The sequence below is a fragment of the Dasypus novemcinctus genome, chromosome 26 (assembly GCF_030445035.2).
Source record: "Dasypus novemcinctus isolate mDasNov1 chromosome 26, mDasNov1.1.hap2, whole genome shotgun sequence".
NCBI classification, from domain to species: Eukaryota; Metazoa; Chordata; class Mammalia; order Cingulata; family Dasypodidae; genus Dasypus; species Dasypus novemcinctus.
In genome coordinates this window covers 52,444,467-52,463,350 of record NC_080698.1, presented here as the reverse complement: position 1 = coordinate 52,463,350, position 18,884 = coordinate 52,444,467, and the positions used below count along the sequence as shown (strand labels likewise).

Here is an 18,884-nt window from a genome sequence, read left to right as displayed (position 1 = left end):
TTCTCCTCCATAAAGTGGGTCTTGGAGAAGGTGAGCCCGACAGGCTGCCCCACAGAGCTCCCACCAGCTGCCGGTCAGAGGATCCAGCAGCCTCTGTGCCTGACGGACAGAGCAGCTGGTCCCAGGCTCCAGCCCGAGCCGGTGGGCTGCCCCTCCCTACGCCAGCTGGGCCTCGGCTCTGCACACTCCGAGGACCCCTCCCTGCCAGCTCAGGATAAATCCAGCCCACCCAGATGGACACCAGGGCCCCTCCTCCAGCTGTTCATGAGAGGCGGTGGCTGCTGGATCCAGCTGCTCCTGAGCTCCCCCTAGCAACGTGTGTTGGCCGCAGCTGAGACACTGTGTAGACGCTGGGCGGGGTGACAGTGACTCGCGGCATGGAACAGCGGGGACCACCTATACAACCACGTGGCGCACCTCGCCGAAGCCAGCAGAGAACGAGACAGACCAGATCCCAGCTTCCAGGGGGTTCTCGGTCTCGTGAGAACAAGCAGGGCTCAGCTGCGCCCTGTGTCGCGGAGAGGATGCGAGAGTGTGGTGCAGTGGGTGGCGCTCGATACCCGCCATGGAGTTCAGCGCAGGCACCTTCAGAACAATCCGTGTCCTTAATCTGGGACCTGGCCACTCGCACCCCTATATCCACGGGCTCCAGTTCCTCCTCTGTCCCCGGCTTCCCAAGGTGACCTCCCTCTCTGGGTGGCCCCTTCAGGCCCGCCCTCTTTGGCCTGCTCGCCCACACCCTTTCCACGGCTGAGACCTGGACATCTCCCTTTGATCTTTGGCCTCAACTCTGGCCATGGAAAGGGCGGGGGTTAGCGGTGGGCCAAAGGGAGAGGGCCCCAGGGGTAGCATCTGCTGGGCCGGGCAGGGGAGGGGTGCGGGCTGTTTAGGGAGAGGCTCTGACCCTGACCACGGCCAGGCTCCAGGGCCCCCCGGGGGCGGTCCCACTCCCAGGCGCGGCCGCTGCTCTCAGCGTGGGAGCTGCCCTGCAGGTCCTCGCCCCAAGGCCCCACTTGTTTGCCCCACGTTTCTAGCCTCTTCCAGGAGGAGGGGCTGCGAGTGCACCGGCCTTTGGAATTACATCCGCTCCTTTCTTTTAAGAAAATATTTGCTCATCACACGAATGCATTTCAATAAGTGATTAGGAGCGGCAATTGTAGACCTTCCACCGTTCTGCTCTCTCGCTCTTCTTTTGGAATTTACTTTTGCAGACGAGAAACTCCTGGAAAGGTCACATCTTTCAGCATTTCTTTCAGCATTTCTCTGGGCTGGCTCTGCCGGGCATAAGGGACCCAAGAAGGAGGAGACAGATGGGAGCACGTTCTTTCCCTCTTTCCCCATCACCCTGCTGAGCCTGTTTTACTTTGATCTCATCCAAGTGTATGTTTGGAAGCAACTGTTGGTCCATTTTGGTACAAGGCACGGTATAAATAAAACAACATGGCACAGAGAGGTTAAGTAACTCACCCAGAGTCACCCAGCCAGAGTCTGGCGCTGGCATCACTAGTCTTCCTGGCACTGCTCTGAGGCCTCTCAGTACTTCGGGGATATAACAAGTGGGTACACGAGGGGCCAGGGAGTGCAGATGAGGGAGCAGCTCGCGCTGCCTGGGGGATCCACCGAGCAGGCGTTGTTGAGCCTGACGTGGAAGGATGGGAAGGAATTTGTCAAAGAGGAGAAAAGACGCTCCAGGTGTGAGAGTCCACGGAAGGGATCCCACGCGGCCAGCGAGGAGACGAGGCAGGAACGGGGCAGGGAGCCAGAGCACGAGGGGCCTACGAGAGCCTCGCCCCGCCAAGTGGGGTCCAGCAGCACGGGGGCTTCAGAAATGAAGAGCCGCAGGCCCCTCCAGCCCTCCGCGGTCAGCAACGGCCTTTCCCGTCACAGGGAAAGCAGGTGCTGCTGTAAAGTCTGAGAACGGCCGTTATTTAGGAAGTTGGCTTTTATTTTGCAGGCAGCGGGGAGCCAAGGATGGTTGTAGAGCAAGGGGGGGGAGAGAAGGCTTTGCAGGAACCTCGGTCCTGGAGGGCAGGAGGGGGGAGGGTTTCCGCCTGGGGGAGAGCAGCTCCTGAGCTACTTCCACCTGCCAACCTCAGGGGAGCGGGGGGCAGGCGGACGATGGCTGGGTGTGCGCGGCCGCTGGAAGCCAGCCCTGCCGGGCCCCCGGGGCCGCTGGAGGCTCCCGGGGCCGCGTGGGTGGCATGTGAGAGGAGTCAGGCCACCTGGGGGGTACAGGGCCCCCGCGCTGGCGGCAGCTGCCCTATCCCCAGGAGAGGCGTGACGCCCGCCAGCCCCGCCTGGGCCTGCTGAGCTGAGCCCTGGGTCTGGACTGCACTGGGGTTTTTGAGGACGGCTGGGCCAGGAAACAGACAGAAGGACTGAGAAGGGCCCCGGGGCACAGGCCCCCGGCTTTCTGGACCCCCAGCTTCCTCGGCTGTAGGACGGGGACGCGGAGAAAGCCCCAGCCCTGGGGTTGGGGGTCCAGGGACTGATGAATCCGCGGTGCTTGTCCCCCTCTTTCCTGCCAAGCGTCTCCCACCCATGCTGGGAAGGGGTCGCCTCCCGGGGGGCCAGGTGCGCAGGCCTCGGCGTCGGGTGTGCCCGGCTTGGGGCCCCCGCTGCACACGCACGAGCTGCGGGACTCTGGGAAGCGGCTTCTCTCTGAGCCTCGGTTTCCCCGCTGGCAGGGAGGGAGGGCTGGGGGCTCGGGAGGGCCCCCCAGGACCTGCCAGTCAGCCTCCCACACGGGGGCCTGTCTCAGGGTGACAGCTCTCGGGGGTGTGGGGCTGAGCTAGCGGCCTGGCCGTGGTGGCCTAAATGCCACCGTGGCTGAGGGTGAAACGGCCCACTCCCCGCGCCCCCCAGCGCGCAGCTGAGAACCAGCCCACCCGCTCAGATGGCAAAGGGCGGCCCAGGGAGGCCTCAGGCCCCGCCGGGGCCCCAGGGCCAGCGCCGAGCCGGTCACATCCGCCAAGCAGGCCGCGTCCCCAGCCGCCAGGCAGCCTGAGTGACAGCCGGAAATGAGGCCTGAGCGAGCCCGGCAGAGATGGCGACTCGGGGCCAGAGATAAGCGCTTATTGCCGGGCCTCGGTGGCTTCTCCCCCGCCCTCGCTCCCGAGGCCGGGACGGCGGGCCCTCTCCGTCCTCCCCAGCCCCTGCCTTTTGTCGTTAAACATTTCCACAAAGGGGATGGGGAAGGAGCATTTCACGGATGGGGAAACTGAGGCCACAGGTGAGGGGTGGCCCGTCTGGCTGTGGCCTCCACCCCGGCCCCGTCGGCCCAGCCGCCCCACGCCGGCAGCCGCCGGGCTCCGGTCCCGGTTTCCTCCCGAGGGTGAGACCCCGCGGCTGGGGGAAGGGCGCCCCCGAGGGCCGGGCACAGCGGTGGGACACAGAGCGCCCGAGCGCACCAGAGGCGCTGCGCTGCCAGGGCCACGCCCACCCCTCAGCAGAGGCCCCCACCCCAGCTCCCCACACCACGCCCCTCACTGTCAGCCCCCCCCCCCCACAGCACCCTGTTGGTCCTGGCCTGGAGGCAGCTCCTTAGGGTCCCTTTTGAGCCGAGGACACCACCCCTCAGCCTCCACGCGGCCCGTGACACCTACAATGGCTTCTCTCCTGGAAGAGAGGATATGGCGGCACAACCGTGCAGGGGCCCTCTCTGAGCCTCCGGTTCCTCCTCTAAAACGTGAGTGATGAAACCGTCTTACAGGATTTTGTTGAGAAGCTCAGCAGATGAGCGAAACACTTCAAAAACTGTAGCATGCAGGGCACACAGAGGTGGCTGACACAGTCATAGCCCTGCCCCGCCCCCATTCACTCAATGTTTTATTAAAGCACCTACGACCTGAGGAAAACTAAACTGAGCCAAAGCTTTCAGCAGTGAACAAAACAGACCCTGCTCTCCCGGAGCGGCCAAGCCGCGGGAGGGGCAGAGACCAAACAACAAGAAAAACACGGCAATTTGTCGTCACAGATGGCGCTGAGGGTTGAGATGAAGACTGCTAGAATGTTGGAACCAATTGCACAAGGCAGGGCAGTCAGGGAGAGCCTCTCAGAGGAGGCGGCATTTAAGCGGAGAAGATAAGAAGGAGCAACAGGCAGGAGGAAGAAAGTTTCAGGCAGTGACGGCCCAGGCTTGGTGCAGCGCAGGCTCAGAGACAAGTCGGGGTCAGGGAGAGGAGGCGGGATTGGGTTCCGCGGGCAAAGGGCGTCGCCGGCGGCTCTTAATCAGGCCAGGTCATGGCCTGATCTGACTTCTGTTTCCAAGTGCGGGGAATGGGCCGCAAGGTCAGGCGGCGCAGGGAGAGTGGGGGTGGGAGAGTGCACGGGAGCCCTGGGATCCAGCCTCCTCTGTGCGGCAGCCCACTCCCTTTCTGAGCCGGGCCTCAGTTTCCCCTGCTGTCCAGTGATGCGCATCCAAGTCCCTGGTATGACATTTATAACCTTAAAAAGTGTGCCGTGCTCCTCTCTCTCACTGCTTCCGAGTCATTCATTCCACTCACTCTGAGATTTAGCCAGCCTGTTTTGAGTTTCCCCAATATTCCATGAGCTTTCTAACCTCTGTGCTTTTTAGTCACGCTTTTTTTTCTTCCTCTGCTATGTAACCTCATTTCCTTTTTCTGGCTGAAAAATGCCCATTCACCTTGCAAGATTTAAGCAAAACGCCAAGTCATCTTTGAAGTCCTTGTTCACTCATTGTAAAAATTGTAATTTCTCAGCTTTTGTTTTTCTCTTCAGAAACCACTTACTACATTGAATTATTTATACAAATGTACCTGCTCCCCACGCGTTATGCCTGGCGCATAGTAGGTTCAGGAATTCTGTGTTGAATGGGGCTATTTTTTAATTGAGGCAGATAGAACAACTTCTTTTTAAAACCCACTTTTAAGCTTTGGCAATTTCTTAATTCGAATGTATTATTTCCCTACGACTCTGTCACATAGAGAAGTTTATGCATGTTTCTTTACCAGGCCTAACAGACCTGTTTTTACTATATTAACAGAATAACTCACTCAAACAATGTGTCAAATTAGATAAGCACCCGATGTGAGTATTAACATGTTAGGTCACATTAGCTCAATTGGTCAGTCATTTTAAGATATATAAACAGCCAATTCATCATCTTAAAAAATGTCAGTAATAAACATTTCTCAAGCCATAGGTTATCTGTTGGGAATTCCGCATAGACTTTGATGAAAAGCTTTATTTTTCGTGTGTTAACCTGCAGTGGAATATTTAGACATCTTTGCAAAGATATTTGTTAAATTTTCAGAGGACATCAGAAACGTTGCGTTAGGAAATAGGTGATGGGACAATAAAGGCATATCTTGTGTGGTAATAGACAGAAATGGAAAAATAAAAGATATTAATGTTATAACCAATTTTTAGAGGCCCTTCTGACCACGACAGCCAGCAGCGTGTGTCTGGGGGGGCCTGCCGGGGAGAGAGGTCAGAGAACACGGTGTTGGGGCTCGACTCGTGTCCCCCACAAAAGACACGCTCCAGTCTAAGGCCTCTGAAGGTGCCACATTGGCTCTGGGAGGATCTCGATCCTATGGGGACCTTAAAAAGAGGGGAAATTGGGGTGCAGCCAGTCAGGAGTCAGTAGAAGAGGCCAGAGAGGAGAGGCGACGGCCGCGCGACCACCATGGAAGGCCACTGGGCCCAGGAGAGCCTGGCCTTGCTGGCACCTTGATTTTGGACCTGGAGCTTTCAAACTTATGAGACAGTCCACCCCTGTGGTCTAAGCCAACCCACCGCGCGGTGCTCGTCGTAGCAGCCCTGGCAAACTGAGACACGTGGGGTCAGGATGCACCTTGATGCAAAACAGGAAGAAAAAGGCAGGACTCCTTCCCCCAAAGTGGCGCAGACTGTGAACGGGCAGGCACAGGACGGGGAAGGCAATTAAACGTCCTCCTGTCCGTAGAGAGCTGTCCCAACGCACTGGGGACCAGGGGGTGAAAATGGAACCAATGAGGTCCGACGTCGCTCTCATCAGAACGGCAGAAACTCGAAGTGCAGATAACACCAAGAGCTGGGGAGGATGGGGAGGAGGGAAAAGTCACGGGCATTGCCGGTGGGAGGGTAAACTGAGGCAGCCACGCTGGAGACACCCGGCGGTGTTTGGAGAAATTACGTTGACCCAGCTCCCTCACTCTTGGTAGTTTTCAAAGAGTAATTTCTCCACCGGTCCCTAAGGGGGCGCGACCGAGGAAGCTGTCAGTGAAGGTGGCGTGGGTCTCCATCCTAGGGGAGCGGACAGGTGACCCGTGGTGACCACACCCCATGGCGTATGACACAGCACAGCCACGTGAATGGATCTGAGGAAACAGAGTGCTAAGTTGAAAATCCAAGAAAGGGAGGGAGGGAGGATGAGATCTACCCCTCAATATCACTTCTCTGAATTAAGAGCACACCCATTAAGTGCCACCATGCTGCAATGGCACACGCGTGTGTAAAGACCTACTCCACTGAGGAAACATTTAGAGGGCGGTAACTGGGAGTGAGGACAGGGCAAGAAGAAGAGAAAAAAATCAGAAAAACAGCCAGAGTGGGCACTGGACCGTTCCCAGGGCCCTGTGCGTAATGTCCTGAGGAATTTAGCTGGACCCTTGGGAGCGTGGGGTTAAAAATAAATTTTAAAAAATAGATGCCTCAAATGGTATGTTGAGAAAGTGGACTCTCCTGAGGATCCTAGGGAGCCATGGAAGAGTTTGGAGGAGAGAGGGGACGAGGTCAGCTTAGGGATTTAGAAAAGAGACTCGACTGGGAGCCAAGAGTCCCTGGGTGGGGCCGAGGGGTCTCAGCCCAGAGGCCCAGGGCCCTCCGCTGACCCCGGGCTACCCTCAGCCCACTCCTCCCCACTCAGGCCCTCTGCTTCTGCCCCCCCAATCCCCCCACCGCCTTCCAGATAGAACAAGCGAAACGTGAAAATAAACGGGCGAGCTGTCAGGGCACATAGGGGGTCCCACCCCGGGAGGCCAAACGCCGCAGCAGGTGCACAGGGTCCTGGCCAGGCACCAGGGGCCCCGGGTGCAGTCCAGCTGCCGCTCACACAGGGCCGAGACCCGTACCCGCCTTGGCACCTCGGAAGGGACTCGACACAAAGAAGGTGTGCTAGGAGTCCAAAGAGCAGGGGGCAGACCGAGCGCCGGGCTCGGAGGAGGGGTCAGGGAAAGCTGCCTGGAGGAGGCGGCACCTGAGCCAAACCTCAAGGGACAAAGGAACTAAGACACGCTCCACGATGAGGCAGGGAGGACGTTCAGGCAGAGGGACAGCCTGGGCAAAGGGCGGGAGGTAGGAAGGCATCTAGCGTATGCAGCGACAGGCAAGCAAAGGACCTAAAAAGAGCCCGGAGCGGGGGGTGGATTGGACAGGCAGGGGGCTGGGTCCCAGCAGACAGAGACACGCTGCAGAGGACAGAGGCACCCAGGGCTGGCATTCGAGACCCCGTGGAGCCCATGTAGGGAGGAACGGGCTTTTCCGAGCCCCCTCCAGATGAGATGGGGCCGGGAGGGCCCGAGCACCCAGGGGTCAGGAGAGAAGCCAGAGCCTGAGCGCGCGGCGGCGCGAGTGCGCAGCGCCCCCTTGTGGCCACGAGAACAGCCGCTGAGACGGGGAGGGGACGGCACGGTCCTGGCTGATGGGGGGCAGCGCGGCAGGGACCCGCCTCGGGGAGGGCCCGCCTTGTGCCTGGAGACCCCGCTCGGCCTCTAGACCAGGCGTGATCCTCGTGCAAGTGCACATGCCCCAGAGAAAGTGAAGGCGCGGCATCTACGAGCACTAGTTTACGTCCAGGGTCTCGTGGAACGTTTCAAGTGACTGTTGCCCGCATTTACAGCGGAGGAGCTGAGGGCCAGAGAGGGCCAGGCCCTGGGCGGAGGCTAAGCGAGCGGACGAGGCTGTCGGTCTCCGTCTGTGGCCACAGAGCTGAGCCGAGCTCAGTTCCTGAAAGGCACCAAGGTTCTCCCTCCTCAGGTTCTTTGCACAGGCTTTTCCTTTTGTCTGGAGAATTCTTTGCCCTCCTCAGCCTTAGAGACCAACCTAAATGCCACCTCCATCAAGAAGCCCACCCTGATCACACAGGGTGGGTCCCCCTTTACCTGCTCCTCGTCTTCCCAACAATGAGTCTGCTCATCTCTTCTTTTCCATCCCTCCACTCAGTGGAGGACCCTCAACTGTCTGTTTTGCTCACTGAAACTCGGTGCCCAGCAGGGCCTTGCACACAGAAAATACTAAATATGTGTTTGCTGAATGAATGAGAAATAAACGAGTAAAAATGCATAACTTTGAATTGCTCCAATGGGAAGAAACAAATAATTCATCTCCTCTGTCACCTCATTTGGATACGGGATCCTTTCTGCTGTCTGGTCTTTGCTTGCATACCCCCACAAACGGGGAGCTCACCACCTGCCGAGCAGCCCTCGCTATTCCTGAACAGATGGGAGGTTGAGACTTGCCCCCTTATTCTGAGCTGGAGTCTGCCTCCTCGTCACTTCCCCTCTGGACCCCCTACCCAGGACCAGGGAGGCTCCGGGGCCATGTCTATGTCCTCCAAACCCTGGCAGTGGGGGCCAGAGTCTGGAAATGGCTTCCTGGGGACTCGGCGGGCCCCCTCCCATGCTGAAGGGCAGCTCCCCGGACTGCGGCCGGAGAGGGTGGGCACCCATCCACCCCACGGGCCTTAGCGCCTCACTGTACAAGCAGGGAAACTGAGGCTCGGAAAGCGCAGAAGCACAAACCTCCAACAACGGCGACCCCGGGCAGGTGTGGCCGGCCCCTGCAGCCAGTCTGCTCGGCCCCAGAGGCCTGTCCGTCGGTCCCGTGCGGCTGGAGAACACCTCCACCTTACGGACGAGGCAACTGGAGCCCCGCGGGCAGGAGGCCGAGAACCCCGGGCCTCCTGGCTCCAAAGCCTTCACCCAGCGCCACCCGGACACGTTCCCAACGGGCCGGGACGAGGCGTGACGGCCTCATCTCGCTTCGTGCCCTCCTGGTGGCCTGAGCTGCTGAAAGAGAACCTGGAGGCGTGGGTGAAAAGGGGACTTCGGGAGCTGGGACAACTGGGAAGGACCGCACGGGGACCCCCCCAGGGTCCAGCTCGGAACACACCAGGGAGAGCCGGCAGAGGGCCCCGCGCCAGCGGAGGGGTGGGCGGGCAGCCCTGCGGGGCCCGGGGGTCCCTGGCAGAGACGGCTCCTCGAGGGAGGGCTGAGGCCGAGGGGTCCGGCCCACTCGGGGCTGTGTCCTGCTCCAGGATGACCCGGAGGTGGCCCTGGGCCAGAACCGCCCCCCCCCCCCGCCTCGCAGCCCACGTGCTCCTGCCCCTTGCTGCTCCCGCCTCCCAGCCTTGCGCCCCTAGGGACGTCCTCCCCCAATCCCTAAGCGTCTGCCTGTCCTACGAGCGCATCCAGACTGCCCCGCCGCCCCCCCCCCGGGAAGCCTGCCCTGGGCCCCCTACCCCCGCCAGCCGGCGCCTCGCCTGGGTCCCCAAAGCCCTTAGCCCCCCTCGGTCCCATTGCTCATCCACTCACCGTACAGCCCACCAGCTCTCTTGCCCACCGACCCCCAGACGAGCCTAACACTAAACTGGTGCCATAGAAACAAGGACTGTTCTAATCTGACTCCCTCCCCCGCTCCTCCTAGCCCTCCCCCAGCAGCAACACCAGTGAGAGGCCCTGGGTTCAAGTCCTGCCTTCACCGCTGGGTGACCTTGAAGAAGACTGTCCTCGGTCTTCCCTTATGTAAAACGGGTGCATTCGTGGGCTGGGGTGGAAGTAGGGGCAGGACTGGAGCCCCGGGGGGCCGCTTCAGCTCCAGGCTCTGGCAGTTGGGGACCCCCTGGCCTCAGGCCCCAGCTTGGGCTCCAAACGACTTCCAGCTGCTTCCAAACTTCCAGCAAACCTTCCTCAACAGACCCAGGTCATGAACGGGCTGAGACCCGGGGGGGGGGCCTCCCCACAGCCAGGGCCCCGGCCGCCGCGGCTGGGAAGCAGTTCCAGCGTCCCGGGCCTGCCCCCCCGCCACGTCCGCCCACCTGCCCGCCGCATCTGCTCATGAGTCACCGTCACCTCGGCCAAGCAGCCGCGCGGGGGCTGGAGAGGCAAGGTCGGACCAAGGGGAGGGAGGGGGCGGGCGGCGGGAGGCAGTGCGGAGGCCTCCAGCACAGGAGGGCAGGGTGGGGCGCAGAAGGGAAACTGAGGCCTGGAGGAGCAGGAGCCGGCTCGAGGGCCCACAGGCAGTCAGGCTCGGGCCCCGCTCTCCCGGCTGTCTGTCTGGCGGATGCTCTTTCCACTCCGTCAGGCCAGCGACCCCCCCGGGGGAAGGAGATGGGGCCGGAGGCCTCGCAATTATCCGGGCAATTAAGACAGGCAGATGGTCCCGTTGGATTGCACGTTCAGCCGACAACCGGACACGACGCTGGGACGTTGGCCGGCGAGACCACACAGGCTCCGGGCACGGGAGCAGGGGCAATGTGCTCTCAGAGGCTCCCCTAAAGCTGTGCCCAGCCGTGGGGGGGCTGAACTTGACCTATTCTGATGGGTCGGTCCTGCACAGGCCGCCCCAGATCCCCGCCTCCACCTTGAGTTGTGCAGGAGACACAGCAGGCTGGGGCGTGGGCAGAGGGGTGGCGGGGGACCCGGCCAGAGAGTCTGGGGGTGCAGAGCAGAGAGGGAGCAGAGACCCCTGGAGGGCCAGAAAACACAGGCTGGGAAGGGCAACAGAGGGGTCCCTGCTCCCGACGGGGAGACGGGGCAGGGGGATGAACCGCCTGCCACGCGATCCCCTCGTGATGCACAGGCCGCTTGGGTGGGCTCCGGCTTCACCCCCCGCTTCCCTGCTGTGTGACCTTGGAAAGTCGCTGCCTCTCTGAGCCTCAGAGTCCTTGGCTTAGTTCTGACCTCACAGGGCTGCGGCACAACAGAGGATGCAAGAGAAATACTCAGCACAGCGCCCGGCACCCAGCGGCGCGCAATCAATGCCCAGGGGACGCAGAGGTTCAGAGGTCCACCCCAGCGGGAGGGAAGTCTGCAATTCCAGGAACAATTCCAGGGACGAGCCTTTATCCCTGGCTCCTTAATAAAGAAAGAAGATCCAGTTCTGAGATGTGGGTGCCCACGGATTTGGGGACGGTGGGACCCCTGGGCGGCCCTGGAGGGAGGGGCTCGTTTCCACTTTGGGAGTCAGGCGTGAGGTGCAGCTGCCGCAGGGTGAGAACTGCCAGCAGCCGGACGTGGAGGCGAGTGGGCGGCAGAGGAGGGCCCGGTGAGCAGGGGAAGGAGGGAGGGAGTGACTCATTCCCCAGACGAGCACCACGGAGGGGGCACGACGTGCTCGGGGAGGACGAGGCTCCCTGCGCCCCGGCGGCCCCCCGCGGCCAGCCCCAGGGGAGTTAGCGCCTTTAAAAACCTCGTTGTCCCTAAAACTGCCATCGCTCCTGCAGCGGGCCCACTCTCCCCTCTCCGGCCTACCCCTAGGTCTGACCTCCGGCCAGTGCTGACCTGAGCTCGGCGTCCCCACCCTCCTCTTCGCCCCCTCCGCTGCAGCCTTGCCGGCAGGGAACACCCGCTGTGATCACACCGCAGGACCTTTGCACTGGCGGAGCCCTTCCCCTCGGTAGCCAGGCGGAGCCCACCCTCATCGCAGGCGTTGCTCTAATAGCACCTCATCAGGGAGGACTTCCTCATTTACAACTGCTCCCCCACCCTCACACCCCACCCCTTCCCTGCTTCATCATCCTCCAGAGCACGCATCACCACAACATACTCTATTTGTTTGGCTCACTCTGTTACTCCTCTTAGATGGTTAGCTACCTGAGGACAGGGATGTCTGTCTGGCTTGTTCCCTGTTGTACCCCTGGAGCCTGGCACAGTACCTGTCGCATAATAGTTGCTCAATAAATGTTTGTTGAATGAGTAAATGGCGTGGGATCCTGGTAATTGTCCAGCCTCAACAGCCATCAATTCTGCTGCCCCGACAGCCCTGCCTCCTCTGTACTTCCCCACCACACGGTAGCCAGAGCTCGTTCTAACAGTCGAAGTTAGCCTCTACTCTCCTGCTCAAGAACCTTCCATGGCTCCCTGTGCTCTAGGAGAGTCCAAGCTTCACAGCCTGCCCAACTCCTCCACCCTGGCTACCAAAGTTTCACAGCTCCCAGAGCCAGATCCTGAGAGCCTCTGGGCCTCTGCGCTGCTGCTCCCTTTGCCTGAAGCCATTTCCGCTCTTATCTACCCAGCAAACTCCTACTCATCCTCAAGGACCTCCCTTAGGGAGCCTTCCCTGGTTTATCTCAAGCAGAATCATTGCTTCCTTCTCCAGGCCTCAGCTGTTCCTTGTACAGTTCCCCCGACACCCCTCCCCCTTGGTGCATTTCTCCCCCTGGACTAGGGCTCTGGGCCGACGGCCTCAAGTGGCCCCTTGTGGGACCCTAACATCCAGCACAGAGGTGGGGTGTGGTTAAGGGGAGTGGGAGGTGAGATCACCACCCACGGTCTGGGGACCACTCGCCTTGCTCGGCTGCCGTCACAGGAAGAGGAAAAGGAAGAGCTGACGGACTATCAGAAAGAGCGCAGCTCCGCACAAGTTTCCTCAAATAAAAATAAATTACACTTAAAAAAAGAGAGCCCGGTCCATGTGGCTTTAAGCAAGTCACTTCACCTCCCCATGCCTCAGTTTCCCCACCTGGAAAATGGGATAAGGACAGTCTTTGTAGGTGGGAAAAACAGGCAGGGGCAACCCCCAGAATATGCCCCGACAGATCTCCTGGCCCAGCCTGGAAGCTCTTGAGCAGTGCTGGAGGCCAGGCGGGAATGGGTAAACCCTCTGCTGCCAGGGACACCTGGAGGGAGGTGGAGAGAGGGCAATAGGCATATCGGGGGGCCCGGGCAGGGGCTTCTCTCCGCACAGCTTTAGACCCACCGGGCAGGCCCTCACCCCTCCGCATTCTCCCCAGAAAACAAGCCCTGAATGGAGAGTTGGGCAAATCCCGGGGTGGTCACAGTCTTCCCTGACCTGCTGTGTGATATTGAGCTAGTGAGTCATCCTCTCTGAGCTTCAGTTTCCTTCTGCGTAAAAAGGGAAATGAAACAACGCCCCCTTGAAAGGCAGGAGATTATGTCAAATGGGGGCACAGGACAAATCCCTGGTTTCCCGTGGGGAGGCAGCCTGGGCGGGGCTGGGGCTCGCCACCCAGCCCTTCCTTCAGCACACACGGGAGCGCCTGCGATGGCCGGGCGCAGATGCGCCCAGTTCCTGCCTGGGTGAGAGGACAGCCCTGTGCTGGAGCGGACCGTGTGGGCGGCCCTGGGGCAGGAGGACGCAGAGGAGGCCCCAGCTTCAATTAAACCTGAAACGTCCACAGGGGGGAGAAGAGCGAGGACTCAGGAGGCCATGTGGTCCAGGCACCCCCCTCAAGCACGCGCAGGGGGCGGAACTTAGGGGTCTCACCCAGAAAAAAGGGGAAACATTGAAAAAAATACACGGGCTGCCCTGTTCTCAGGATATGGCCTTAGAAGTGATGTGTTCAAGGAACATGATGGATACAAACTATTCTCAAATGATCAGAAAACAAAGATGGATGGATAGATGATAGCTAGATAGAAAGAAACAAAGGTTGGTACAGCAAATGTGGCAAAATGTTAAAATTTATGGATCTGGGTATCTGAAGAGATATGTTGGACTTCTCCGGATGGGTTGTTGTGGTGGTTTGTGGGGTTTTTTGGCAACTATCCTGAAGTCTGAAATTATTTCAAAAAATAAAAAGGCTTAAGAAAAAAAATACAAGCTGGAAGTGGGGGGCTGTTTTCCCAGGAATTTAAAAACATATTTTAGGGAGCGGATGTGGCGCAAGCAGTTGAGCAACTGCCTCCCACAGGGAGGTCCCGGGTTCGGTTCCCGGTGCCTCCTGAAAAAACAAAAACAAACAACAAGCAAAACAAACAAGAAAGCCAACTCAGGGAACCCAAGGTGGCTCAGGGGTTGAGCTCCAGCTTCCCACATACGAGGACCAGGTTCAATCCCTGGCCCCCGGTACCTCCAAAAAACAAAAAACAAACGTAGTTTGGAAAAGAAGACAGAAGAAACCCCTCCCGCCCCCCCCCCCTTTTCTTGACTTCGAGGCTCCCTTTAGGGGCAAAACAAGTTCCACGTGCTGCACTCAGAGTCCCCCGAAAGGGAACTGAGAAGCAGGCAGGAGCCGGGCACCCCCCGCGTGTCCTGCACCTTCCCCAGGTGCACTCCCCTTCTTTCCTGGCTTACCTCCTGTTGGGGGGCTGGTTACTGCCCAGACATGACTGCCCTGGGGTCTGGGCAGGGAGGAAGCAAATGGCGAATGGGAAGACGGAATTCACAATCACTCGGCGCCTGCTGCGCGCCACGCCAGCGCCCGCCCAGCTCCCCCGGACTGCACAGCCACCTGGGGAGGGCGGCTTTCCTTACGGCCATTTGACCAGTGAGGAGACTCGTCACAGGGCCGTCCAAGGCCACACGGAGAGCAGAGGCAGGGACCGCATCCGAAACCAGCACGAGCCACTCCAGCATCTCAAGGCGCAGAACTGAAGCCGCAGCGCTGAGATGGCGGTTTTCCGAATCCTGGGGACGCGTGGACGGGGGCAGGCCTGGGATGCGCCCTTCAGCCCTTCCAGCCTGGGAGGACCTCAGGGGGCTCCCGGGGTCTGTGGGGCTGACCAGGAGGAGGCCAGCCTTCGCGGGGGTGGGGGGCCTCTCCCTGGGGAGTGGTCCCCGCATAGGAGCCCCTGGAAAGCTCCAAGGGAACGCGGTTCCTGATGCTCTCCAGGCACCAGCTGCCCTGTCCCCGCGGAAAGGGCTTCCAGAGGCCACCAGACGCCCCAGGGCCTAGAGCCCCCCGCCCCCACGGACCCTGCCACCCCTCCACCTTTCCCTGGGGCCGCCCCTCCCTGAGCAAGCCCCTCAGAGTCTAGAAACTGTTCACAGCAGTTAGAGGAGCCTCCTTGAATCAGCTGTGTGGCCCTGGGCCAGGTCCTGAACCTCTCTGTGCCTCAGTTTCCCCCTTTGCAGGGCTGTTGGGAGGAATCAGTGAGTTAGCGCATGGCCTGGCACACAGTGGTGCTGCGTTTATGTTCATACTGAGAGCACGATCGAGCTTAGTTCCCACTCCTGAAGCGAGATGGTGATCCACCGCCTCCCCCGCATCCTATCATAGAGAAAAGGCAGCCCGGGGGCCAGGTGGGGAGCCTGGGATCACAGCCGGGGGCTCAACTCCCAGCCGGACGTCCCTCTATCCCACTCCCACGTCACCCCGAGCTCCCTCCTGGGGTCCCCGGCCTCCAGCTTCAGCCCCCGATGCTCGGGTCTGTTTTCTCCCAAGGGCGACACCCTGGGGTGGGGGCAAGGGCACCGAGGGGCTTTCAGCAAGTCAAAGGATGGGGCACGGCACGCACCAGGGCACAAGGGAGACAGGCCAGAGCCAAGCCCACCCGCGGCCGCCTCCCCGCCCGGGCCCCCCCAGCCCCGCACACCTGCGCGCGCCCCTGCTGCCCTGCCCTGGAGGCAGCTCCTTGGGGTCCCTCTTGAGCCGAAGCTAGCACCCCTCAGCCTGCACGCGGCCGCTCCCCCCACACAGGCCCCACGGCGGTGGGGGCGAAGGGGACCCCGATACTCTATGAAGACTCTCCTTGACAGAAAGAGAGAGGCCAGGCGAGGCCGCGGCCACGGGAGAAGGACAGACAAGAGCGAGACAGAGAAACAGACACAAAGGTTGAGAGAGAGCCCAGGAGCGGCAGGGAATTGGGGGCAGAGAGAACCAAAGACGAGGGCGTGAGAGAGACACGAAGAGACCCGGGGGAGCAGACAAGGAGACAGTGAGAGACCCAGTGACTAAGAGGGAGGTGGGGAGAGAGATGGGGACCCAGCGAGAGGGCTGGCAGGGGAGCCCGAGGCCCGCGGGGCACGGAGGGGGCAGCGCCGGCGTCCAAGAGGCGGCGGAGGAACCCAGAAAGCGCGCACGAGACAGGCGACGGCGCAGGAGTGCCCCGGGGGGAACCGCAGGCGCCCCGCGCCCCGCGCCCCGCGCCCCGCGCCCCGCGCCCCGCGCCCCGCGCCCCGCGCCCCGCGCCCCGCGCCCCGTGCCCCACCTTTGGGCCGCCGCCTCGCCACGCCCAGCCGCCACCTGAGCGACACCGCCAGCATCCTCCTGCCCGCGGGGTCGGGCCCGGCCTGGCCCGCAGCGCCCCGGCCTGGCCCGCGCCTGGAGCCCCGCGCTGCTCCGCAGGGCTCGGAGCCGCCGGCGCCCCTGCAGCTGCGCTCCCGCCCGCGCCCGCCCCCAGCTGCTAAAACAGACAACCCTCCCCGGAGCCCGCGGCAGTGGCACCCGCGTGGCCCGGCCCTCCCGCCACCACCGCAAGCCGGTGCCCTGGATTCCCGGAGCAAGCCTCCGCGGGGTGCCCCCACCCCCACCCCGGAGTCCTTTCCCGCCAAAGTCCTCGCCGCGCCCACCCGTCTTACCCTAGAATCCCTCCTCCCCCAGGCTGGGCTGCCTGATGCCCCCGGGCCTCTGCCCTGGCATGCCCCCCTACACACCACCTGGAACGATCGCCCTTGCACTCTGGCCTCAACTTCCCAGTCTGGGAATGTCTGTTCAGCCTCCAGAGATCCCTGCCCGCTGGAAGCCCTTTGCCTGCTGGGTCTCAAGACTGCTTTTTCATACTAGGTTGAGACTGTCTACCCACCCCCAAACTCCTGAAAACAAGAACGGGGTCCCCAGTGGTCAGCACAGCGCTGGGCATCTGATGGGGTCACCAGTGTAGAATGATGACACCCAGGTCCTGCCCCTTCACTCCTAGCCCCTCCAAGTGTCCTCATTTGTTACGGCGAGAACGAGAGAACCCACCCAACTGGCCGGTTGGGAGGAATCGATGGGACTTGGTGTGAGTGCCCCAGGAATTCAGCAGGCGCTCAACACTCGCCGCCGGAGCTCAGCGCCGGGCGTCCCTTCCTGTCTCACACACCGCTGGCCTCTTCTCCGACCCCCACCCAGCCCCTGCGGCCGGCAGGGTAAAGCCCCTCGTGGAGGCGGAGCAGAGGGGGCGCTTCCTGCCTGTGGGCGCAGAGCGCAGACCTGCAGAGGCACCGCTGGAAGCTCCTCGCCCCCCCGCCACCCCCCCGCCACCCCCCCCAGGCAGGGCCGCCCTTGACCAAGCCGGGAGGACCCTGGCCCCAGAATCCAGCCCAGAGCGCACCCGCAAGGGCGAGGCGCCCCTGGGGAAGCGGCTTGGGGAGGACCCCAGGGGGGCCCCCCCACGCCCAGGCTTCTCCGCGACGCCCAGTCCCTTTGCAGGGATCCCACCCCCTGCCCGGCGCTCCCCCCGAGCGCGGGCTCTGCCGCCGACAGGGCTGGGGTGATGTTGAGTCAGCAGACCCCATGGTTAATGAAAACGAACGAGGCGCGGAGGCGGCGACTCCCTTCCCGATTATCTCCCCGTCTGGTTCTAGGCAGGAGGGCGCCTCTGCCTCCACGTGCCCTCAGCGCCTGCAGAGGGATCTTTCGGGCAGCCAGCGCCCGGGTTCAGCACCTCCCGCAGGCAGGCGGGTGCCAGCAGAGCCCTGGAAGCGCCGCCGGGCAGGAGGACGGGCGCGGCGGGGCGAGTTGGGGTGACTCCACGAGGCCGGCAGTTCGGGGCTTCTCTGTACTGACTGCCCTGGGGGGGGCCTGTCCCCTCAAGGAAGGTGAGGCCAGCCCAGGAAGCTGCCACCCCCGCCTGTGTCCCCAAACAAAGTAGCATCCCATCAGAGACGCCTTGAATCTGCGCGGGCCCTTCTGCCCCAACGGGCCAAGCGGTGACATTTTCCACCACCCAAGGCAGATGATCTAAATAAGGTGGCAGCCTGGCAGGTGGCGAGGGGGGGGCTGGGAGGGAGACCCCTTTCAACGGCTTCTTTAGGCTTGGGGAGAAGGAAGGCAGTCCATCCATCCGTTCATTGGCTTATTGGACAAATATTTATTAAACACCTTCTGTATGCCAAGCCCTGGCACGAACAAACCCAAGCCCTCAGCGTGCTGATATCCTAGTGTGGAAGAGAGAATAAATGACAAACGTAATACATAGGTAAATGGCACCATATATTAGCAGCTGAAATGTACTAGGAACAAATAAACAGGGGAGGGGGTTTCAGAGCACAGAGGGCGATGCTGCCGATTGCAAAGTGGGTGGTTTCTCCCAGAACCCAAACTGTGGACTCTAAATATCTGTTCTCTCGAAAAGGACTTCCGGGAGTCCTCGGAAAAGTGGCTGATGCCAGGGCCAGAGCAGGGCAAGTACAAGACACCTTGTGACACCAGGAAGTAAGGCAATGCTCAAAGTGTAAAAAGTGTAATGGGGAAAAGGTGAAAGGACCCAGAAGCCAGCTTGAGGGGCTCCCACTGGCCAAATCTGGGACAGCATGAGTGTCAAAAAGAATGACAACAATGGACATGGATCCAAAATGATTCTCAAAAGAAAAAGGAAAAAAATAAACTCCCTGGTTTCCCCGGTTAAGTCACCAACTCATTACTCCATAAACAGATAAATGAAGCTAAAGAATTAAGTATTTATCCTATCTTTTTTTTCAGGTGATGCTGATGTGCACCCAGATGGAGGACCACTGCTCACTCCACTCTGTCATGAAGCTGAGAAGAGAGGTTCAGAGAGGGACAGCAACGGCTCCAAGGTCACACAGCTTCCCAGCACTTGGGGGAAACCTACAATAGGAAAGTCATTCTTTCTAGAAGAACCACAGCAAAAAGTGCAGAAGGAATGGAAGAACCAGCAAATCACCTTTTTGCAACCCCTAATGGGAGAACAGATCTGGCAGTGATCTTCAGGGAAAGGTCGAGAGACAGCGGGATGGAGGAACTGGGTCCCGGG

General features: G+C 60.9%; 1 protein-coding gene across 3 annotated transcripts in view; it reads right to left on the bottom strand.

The window, feature by feature from the left end:
• The window catches only part of GRIP2 (glutamate receptor interacting protein 2), a 61,169-nt gene extending 44,918 nt beyond the window's left edge, over window positions 1-16,251 (bottom strand). For all 3 annotated transcript variants that reach the window (XM_058288115.2, XM_058288118.2, XM_058288117.2), the window contains exon 1: window positions 16,116-16,251. In XM_058288115.2, the coding sequence (XP_058144098.1) occupies window positions 16,116-16,170 (55 nt within the window). In that variant the 5' untranslated portion in view covers window positions 16,171-16,251. The remainder of the gene's footprint in view (window positions 1-16,115) is intronic.
• Window positions 16,252-18,884: the final 2,633 nt, after the last annotated feature.